We start from the raw sequence: 9124 nt of genomic DNA, 5'->3' as shown, positions 1-9124 counted from the left end.
GCATTCACCTTTGGCTGTTTAAAACTTTCCTTGTCCAAAGAGAAGGCAACCCAATATAATAATGCAAAACATAGGTCATGATCTAGCAAGGAAAAGTCCATTTGGATAAACAGACTTCCAGGCACAGACTTCTCCTCCTGCATGTAGTTGCTGTTGCTGAGGATGGTGTTAAAAACCCTTACATCTACCCCACCCCAGGTTGCATACATGTATATGGTTATTCCCTTTTCCTCTGTGAATAACCAAGGTAAACTGGTTTCTGTAACTGCAAAGGTTATAGACCAGGGCAGCTGCTTCTTGACACAAAATTAGTCAGTTTCAGCACCATATCAAAATAGTAAGTTATACTAACACAGGAATGTATCCTAAAGCATATTCAGAAAGAAGAATAGTTTTATGAGAAGTTAGTGGAAGATGACCAATTACAGCATTTGGGAAAGAAGATATAAACGGCAGCAAACAACTGCATGTGCTCTTAAGTCGCTGATGTTAAGGTTTAGCAAAATGGCAGATGAAATTTTATTTTTAAAAAAGACAGTAGACTTGTTTCCAGTTTTTAATGCTTTCTTGTAAAATTGAAAATATAAAACCAGCTCAGCATAGTGAAAACTTTTATGTACATGAGGTCTGTGACTTTTAAAGAAGTCCTTTTATAGTCAAGAAAACACCAGATGAATTAACTGTGATTAAAGAGACCAGGATTCTTAAATTGAAAACATATTTTTCAAAAAAAATAATCTTTACAAGCATATTATATAATTTAGATTTATATTTTACTAAAAGAACTTACACAACAAGCAGTTTCAGATGCTCTCCCTTCTCCCTTAAGAGAATCAATTTCAAAGTGCCACAGCAAAGGAATAGATTCCAATAATTGTACAGTATATTCCTTTATAAAATAGATTGGTAAAATGTGAGAGGTTGACTTAAATGAGCACATACATTTAGTTGCAGACTAAATACAGTAAAGGTAGTTGAACAACAATTCTGTAAATACAAAAGGCATAAGCATGGTAAAGAAAACAAATATTTTAGCCGGGCTTAGGTATCCGTATAGATGGGAGGAATGTGATTCAAACAGTGATCAAAAGTGCCATTTTGGAAAAATCCATTATTTTCTTCTGTTCCGTTGATAACTACTTCTTCCGACACACATTGTGCTTCAGAAATTACCTCATAGCCTGAAAATATGGCAAGCATATGAGACTGATTAATACTATGAAAGGTGGCAAATACAATCTGAGTACGAGGCGCAAACTAAATGTGATGCTCAGGTCTAAGATTAATTTTCCTTTATGTTTTTTTTAAATGCAAAGTAGCAGGTAGGCTTGAGAATGGAAAGAGGAGAGGAGCTGCTCAAGCACATTCCCTTCCTACACTTGTTCTCTCAAAACCTCCGGTTTGTGCCTGCAGAGAAAAATATATGCAATTGAGCTCACAGCTTAAGTCATAACTCCACAGCTTCTGATACATGTTATTGTTGCGGAGCAGCTGTTTGTGCTTTCTTCACTCAATACCATAGGAGCCAACTCCCAGGGGCTGAGGACCCTTTGTCCCCCCTAAAATATTTGAGGCCCCCCAAATGCGCCCTGCTGTTTTAATGGTGTGTCAGGTCTTGTGTTCAATTATGTGGGCTTACCTGCCCACCCCCCAAAATTTTTATTCAAGTTGACACTCCTGCCCAATACAGTACAGTGGTACCTTGGGTTAAGTACTTAATTCATTCTGGAGGTCCGTTCTTAACCTGAAGCACCACTTTAGCTAATGGGGCCTCCTGCTGCTGCCCTGCCGCCGGAGCACGATTTCTGTTCTCATTCTGAAGCAAAGTTCTTAACCCGAGATAATATTTCTGGGTTAGCGGAGTCTGTAACCTGAAGCGTATGTAACCCGAGGTACCACTGTATTCACAAATTGTCATTAAAACTTTCAGTAACCGTGATCTGCTTTGAAGTTACAGCATAAAATTCCTCTGCATGGCTTTGTCAATGATTTCCAATTAAGACTTGGAAGCCTTACTGGTAAGATGTTAAACTGCTGGACACAATGTGGGGAGTGACTGTTTATTTATCCTGGGTCAGGGGATACACAAAATATGTTTCTAAAATGAAATTATAGTGGCTGGATCTTTGGCTGTTGTATGGATGGAGGACTTTGTTGTTTAAGTTTTAAAAATATGACTTAGAGATATGTGGATATAGTTTGTGCAACACCCTGGCAAAAGATAATTAACAACCACACAAAGCTCACCTTTGCAGCTACTTGTATAGCTATGCAGGCAAGTCACTTTTAAGTTTAAAACCAGCCAGCCACGTGAGCAGCTGCAGCAGAAACTTAAAAAACAATTCTGTTTGCAATTGCAATTTTTCGTTGTGCATTTTATAGCTTCACAGTGCTGCAGCCTTAGAGATGCTGCTTATCAACTATAAAACATTTTTGGAGAACAAGTATCTGTTCCTTATTATCATTTAAATTCCTGTTTGTAAGAGACCCAACTCTTAACAGCACTCTTCATCCTTTTTCATCTGTGGAAACCAAATGCAGTTGGCTGATGAAAATGTGGCTGGGAAGGGGAAAGGGGTGAACAGCTATGTTAAAGAATGCTGCAGAAGGGTTAATACTCTCAAAACTATCAACTTTTAATCTTCTGGCTCCAATACCACTGTTTAGAACTGACAAAATTTCAGAGTTATCACACTTTCTTCTAAATTGTTATGCTAACAGGAGCTCAAAGGGAAAGTTGTAGGAATGGGGGGCAGCGGGAAGGAAGGTACTTGACTGACAATGAAGATAGAGATTGAGAAAGTATGAAGACCTGGAACTTATCTCCCTTTCCCACAATGTCCAATTCATTCTCCAGTTTCAGGATTTTTTGAGAGCCTCATGCTCAAAAGAGTGTATAAGCAAACAACCAGGTTGTGTATACACTATACCTTTAAAACACATTCTTTTGCTCAAATGATTCTGGGCACTGGGCTACAATTCCCAGCAACCCTTAACAAACTACAGCACCCAAAATTCATAGATGGAAATAACATAATTTAAAGATATAGTGTGTACATAGCCCCAGAAAACGGTAAGTGGGACCCATTGCACAAGGAACTTGTTTATCCTCTGTGCTACAGCTCAGTCTACAACACTCTGCTGAAATAAATTTGGAACCAAATCCCATATACTCCTCTCTTGGTCTGTGTGGCAGCTTCTTCCATTCAAATGATCAATAGAATCTGAATAAACATGGAACTCGGATCTGCTCTGGGTTGCATTCTTGAATTTATTTTATTTCAGCTCTTGGTACATAATTATTTTATTCTTTCTATATAACACTATCAATGTGCATGGAACTTTGCAGATTGGCATAAGTGACAAAATAAAACATCACCACCACCCAGTCAACCCAGGAGTTTACAATCCAAATTTCAACAGTGGGAAAACAGCAAAGGAAGGTTGGCAGGAAAGGATAACAAGGATAAATGATAGCAAATGCACCTATGTGCACTTATTAGGTTCTGTTTCACCCACAATGAATGGACAGTAGTAAGCCAAGACAACCCAGATGCCATTGTAGCAACCCAGATAGCACAAAACATCCAAAATACTAAGATAAATAATTTATTCTCTGTTAATAGGATTTTCTGTCGGTCATACCAGGCATTTTTAGTAGATGAGATCTCCCTTATATTGATGGTACCATAAAACCAAGAAAAAGAAACACTAAACTAAGACCCAGTGAGTACAAATGGTCTATTTGGCAAACAAATTATCTATGAATTGCAGGGTTGTTTGTTTTTGTGTTTAAGACTCTTAAGTATTTGCCTAAATATAAAAAGTACCAAAGTGAAATATCTCATAGCAGTTTGGACGCCAGACATAAAAATATCAATGGCTGTTGAATTTGGTTTCTTGCCATGATATTATTCTTTGCTCCGATGACTTCTTTTGAAAAGTTTATTTAGTCTGCTCTATACTAATCCTAATATGCAATCTGATGTTAACCTGAATAGAGGATGTTTTTAAAAACATCAAAAAAGCAACTTCCAAAAAGGCAGAGAACATGAAACAACATACAAAAATGTCAACTGTAGGTTAAAAAATCCATCCTTAACTTTTTGCTAGATTTTAACTTGTGCTAGTTGGAACAAGGTAACTGCATTTGATGATAAACCAGTCTGAATCTGAGGCAAATTACCTTCTGTGAAATGACTGTTTTGCTTATATTCTATGTAATATATGTAAGATTAGCTTCCATATTTGAGGACTGAAAAATGGCCTCAATACAACACATTTTTTTAAAAAGGGATTCGGGGATGGGGGGTGGCTGTTCTGGAATTTACAGGTGGGTTAACTTAACGTCTGTCCCAGAAAAATGATGGGAAGTATTGTTAAAGATAATATTACAAACCATATAGAAGAACAAGCCTTGCTGTAGCAGAACCAGGATGACTTATGCAAGGGTAAGGTCTATTTCATTACCCTACTGGAATTCTTTGAGAGTGTCAACAAGCCTATAAATAGAGGTCATCTGGTTAACATAATGTATTTGGATTTTCCAAAAGCTTTCAGCAAAGTACCTTTCCAAAGACTCTAGGAACTGGTTACATAACAGGAAGCAGAGAGTAGGAATAAATGGACAGTTCTCCAGATAGAGTGATGTAGAAAGAGGAATCCCCCAAGGACTGTGCTTTTTAACTTGTTCAGAAATGATCTAGAGTAGGGGTGAGCAGTGAGGCAGCCAAGTCTACTAATGATACTAAATTGTTCAGGGCCATTAAAACAAAAAGGGATTGTGTAAAGCTCCAAAACAACCTCTCCAAGTGGAGTGAATGGGGCATTAAAACGGAAAATGAAATTCAGTATTACAAGTGTAAAGCAATGCATGTTAGGACAAAAAATCAATAATTTTGCATATGCATTCATGGAGTCTGAACTCACAATGCCTGACCAGGAATGAGACCTTGGAGTCATAGGGAATAACTCAATGAACCTATCAACCCAGGGTTCCATTAGCTTAGAAGAAGGCAAATTCCATGTTGGGATCATTAGGAAAGGAGTTCAGAATAAAACTGCCAATATCATAATGTCATTATATGAATCTGTTGTGCAACTGCATTTGGAATACAGCGTACAGTTCTGGTCGCCTCATTTCAAAAGGGATACTGTAGAGTTGGAAAAGTTTCAGAAAAGGGCAAGCAAATGAAGAGAATCTGGGGGGGGGGGGGAGAGGCATTTAAGCATGCCAGCAGGAGTTTGCTAAAGTTATGCATATTTTACAGCTTCGTTTTTACATCTTTGGTTATTTATTTATTTTTTTAAAATTGCATTAAAAATTATTGGCTGGCACCTCAAAGACTGCATGTGTATAAGCAATTTGAAATTATAAAAATAACCTTTTAAAGAGCCAATAGGAATTTAATACCTTTTTCTAATATTTGGGTAACATTTTATAAACTCAAAATTTCCACAACCATGCTACAATTTTGTGAACTTAAATACAGAAATAAAAACAGTTGTCTCAGTATTAAAGGATATGATAAATCTGCAAATATTTTGTATATCCATGAAACAGAAACCTTCAGCTGCAATGTTAGCTGATCAAGCTGAAGAACTAGATCTAATGTAGGCATTATATGAAACATGTAGTCACTGCCAACCGACAATTCTTCTGCATGCCTTCAAGTAATGTTTAACTGAAACAGGCATGTGATGTTAATACAGTGTTGTCGTGCCATGTGTCTGATTCAACTAGATAATACTGGGAGACATGTGGATGGATAAGAGCCACACATTTCCTGCAACACCTGACTCAGAGACTGAATTCTAGCTGTGCAGCTTCAGATAATTCAGTCTCTGAAAGAAGAGAATTAGGGGACCTTAACACATACAAAAAAGCAGCACCCCACTTTCCTTATTTATAAAATATAAAAAAGATGTTTGCTTTCCCCCTATAAAAAGTACTGAGCAAAATTAATCCAGTACAGCCCAGATCAGTTACCTGTTGAAGCTATAGGTGCACTGAGGATGTGATAGCCATTTTGTCGCAGAGGGTTAAAGCAATGGGAGTCTCCTGACAGTGCATCACTGTTGACAGATGAGTCCATTGCTCGGTAACAGTCCTCATAGTGGAAACAGTTCTGTATAGAATGAAAGCTGCCTTGATAACCTGCAAATAGATATTGTACAGACATTTTTAGTACTAGAAATATGCATTTGGTTTTATTTATGAAATTTTGTTTCATGGCGGTACTGTCTATTGTAGTTTGACATCAATCTTTAAACTTTTAATTTTAGCGGTATTGCGGAGTTTATTTTCTAGGCATGTTGTCACAGCAGAGAGACAGTCCTAACGCTTGCTCCTGCACACTCCTAGAACAGATTTATGGGGGGGGGGGCGGGCGGAGTTCTGTTGTGCAACTAGAGGTCTTGCAGGGTAACTTCAGTGGATTAATAGAAATAGAAATATTAGGTGCATGGAGCAGCTCACTGTCACAGCCACCCCCTGCCAACTAGTTAACTAGTAGGGGGCACTGTGGGCAACTCCACGACACATACACCCCCGCCCCGCAAAATGGAGTCAGGCCTAGCACAAGGTATTTCCAATCACACATGACAGGGAGTCGGAATGAAAGCTGCCTTGATAAAATTAGGTATATCGTCTTTGGCATTGGGTAGGGAGTGTCTGGCTGAGAGATTCAAAGAGCTCTTATGCCAGGCTGATCAGCTATCTCACTCTGAGACTTCAAGGACAGTACCTTATTGATGTTGAGAGTTATCCTCATTTCTATATTTATGAACTATGAAGTCCTCTGCACACACCTTCTAAGATGACTGTATACTTTAGAGATGGGCAGTGAATCAATGAGACACTTGGATTCCACTGAGCCATCCTTTCAGCTCCAATGAGCACTTTGTATGCATTGCTAAGGGAAAAGCTGAAGATTTTCCAGCCTGCCCGGTAGAGACATCTTCCAGAAATGATGACATGTCATCTCTCTTTCCCCACGTTTCTCTCCAAATTAGGCATGACATATTGCTGAATGTATGCTTCCCCTGCAATACGAAAAACCATTTTGGGAAGTGGTAAATTTAAGTGGAGAAATGGGGGCGGTATAGGGGGTTGCTTAACCCATCCTTGTCATGTTTTCCCCACTCAAAATAGCATTCCCTAAGCAGTTTGTTTCTCTTCCCATGATCTCCACATCTATAGGAAAGGTATATGATCTGTCAAGCGTTCAAATAAAAGCATGACATCCATACAGGGTTTTTTTTCCTGTTTGATGGGTGGGGGGATAAATTTAGCTCATGCTTCCTCTCCTAAATAACTGAACTGCAGAATTTGTTTTGAAAGGGCTCCGTATTTCAAGAGAGGTGATGGCAGCATGGCAATCACAGCATTCAGTGCAAACAATTCCTCTGCACCAGGTCCTTTGCCAGTCTGCTAAATGGCAACAGGGAAAACACTGGAATACAGCAACTATGATTCTCTACAGTAACTGTCGGACCATATGTGTTTTGATCCAATCATGGAAGGCCTTGTGATCAAATTATGGTCTCTCCTAATAAAGGAGGAGATTCTCACTAATACCTTCTCTCCCTATTGTACCCCCACAAATCTGCTGGGGGTGTGGGGACCCTTGAGGGGGCAGCGTGGGAAGTGGCATAGGCGGGACCTGTTAAAATTGCCTCCCTACTTTTGTTAGCAGGTGCTAAGGGGATCAAAATGCTAATTATAGAGAAAATGGCTAGAGTTGCAGTACCTTAGTTTGCAGCTCTGCGGAGTGACTGACAATACAGCCGATTTAATCAGAAACACCGGTTCAACTGCATTTCCATTCCAGATAAAAGTAGCATACTGTGATGAGTATCATTCAACTAGGCTTGCTGAATGCTCAAGTAATGACAAAATAATTACTTAGGTTACAGTGTTGCTGCACTTCAGAGTGAAGTCTCCCACTGTCATTCCCTCCTCACTCGTAACCACCCTACTTTGCAAACAGTTACCCGGCTGATATTTCAATTTGGACATTCTGTCAAATATGTCATAGATATTCTTCATGTTACTCATCATTCCACTGTTAGATTACTCTTGTTATTTTCAGGCAAAGAAGGGGAAACATTTATATTGTTGTGGGTTTTTAAAAGCATTTTGTTCTTAAGCTCTTACAGATTTGTCGGTCCTTCATGCCAAAGTGTCTTTCAAGATCTAACACAGAGTAACAGCAGGAGCTTAAAACAAGGTTCAAATCCCATAACGATAGTGCAATTAACAACCACATGTGGTTTAGTACTGCAATCTAAACATGGAGCTTTTAAAAGGATTTCCAAACTCTTAAGGGGCTAAAATATGAACCATTCCATGGAACTGTATAAAATTGGTCTTTCTCCACCCCCCATCTCTTTTATTTTTGTAAGTTTCATAAAGTAACATTTCTATTTGTGTTAAGCGAAGTCCTGGCAGCAGCAGCAGAGTTGACATCCCCCCCGCACACCCCAAACGATTTCAGCATTCCTTCAGTTTGTCAGATTTAAATCAAATCTGTGGCAGCTAATTTCCAATGAAGAATTTCCCAAACACCCTGTCGGTTTAAATGATCACTGTTAAATGTTTTATGTGGAATAAAATGTAGAAGTATAACAGTTAATAAAGGAATCAACTGTGTTCCAAACATAACATTCAGTTACAATTTTGCTTTGAATGTGACACAGAAAAGCTGTAGTTAACCACATCACAAAGTATGCTCGTTGCCTCTATTTCCCTCAAGCCACAACCCAAAAATCTAAAGCACTTTTTAAACGAATGATGTAATGAGGAAATTATTGGAATATGCCTATTAAATGCCAATTCGTTCATGTCATTCCACTTAAATGTATGAGCACAAATAAGTCAAACTCGTCAAATTACATAAAATCTCTATGAAAAGACATCATGTAAGATATATAAATAGCTGTGCTATTTCATTTGGTTGCCAAATTCCTTCAACGCATAACAATTTCCATCTGATCCTACTTTAGCTGAAGTAAAAAATTCTGCTGGGTTTTTGTTTTCATCCATTGTCCATGCATTCTCATCCATAATGCGTCCAAATAGGATTTCTTTGAGACTTCTATTACCCAGAGGAAGGAGAAGTAT

The 9124-nt window shown here is 38.5% G+C and overlaps 1 protein-coding gene across 1 annotated transcript in view; it reads right to left on the bottom strand.

Annotated features, from left to right (window-relative positions):
- Window positions 1–542: 542 nt before the first annotated feature.
- The window catches only part of GLIS1 (GLIS family zinc finger 1), a 176151-nt gene continuing 167569 nt past the window's right edge, over window positions 543–9124 (bottom strand). Inside the window, exons 10-11 of the mRNA XM_028733439.2 lie at window positions 5990–6157; window positions 543–1181 (exon numbers count right to left, since the gene is read on the bottom strand). Of these exons, the coding sequence (XP_028589272.2) occupies window positions 1042–1181; window positions 5990–6157 (308 nt within the window). The 3' untranslated portion in view covers window positions 543–1041. The remainder of the gene's footprint in view (window positions 1182–5989; window positions 6158–9124) is intronic.

Source organism: Podarcis muralis, chromosome 5 (assembly GCF_964188315.1).
Source record: "Podarcis muralis chromosome 5, rPodMur119.hap1.1, whole genome shotgun sequence".
Taxonomy (NCBI): Eukaryota; Metazoa; Chordata; class Lepidosauria; order Squamata; family Lacertidae; genus Podarcis; species Podarcis muralis.
The sequence above is the reverse complement of the archived record's forward strand: the minus strand, read 5'-3'. Positions and strand labels throughout refer to the sequence as shown.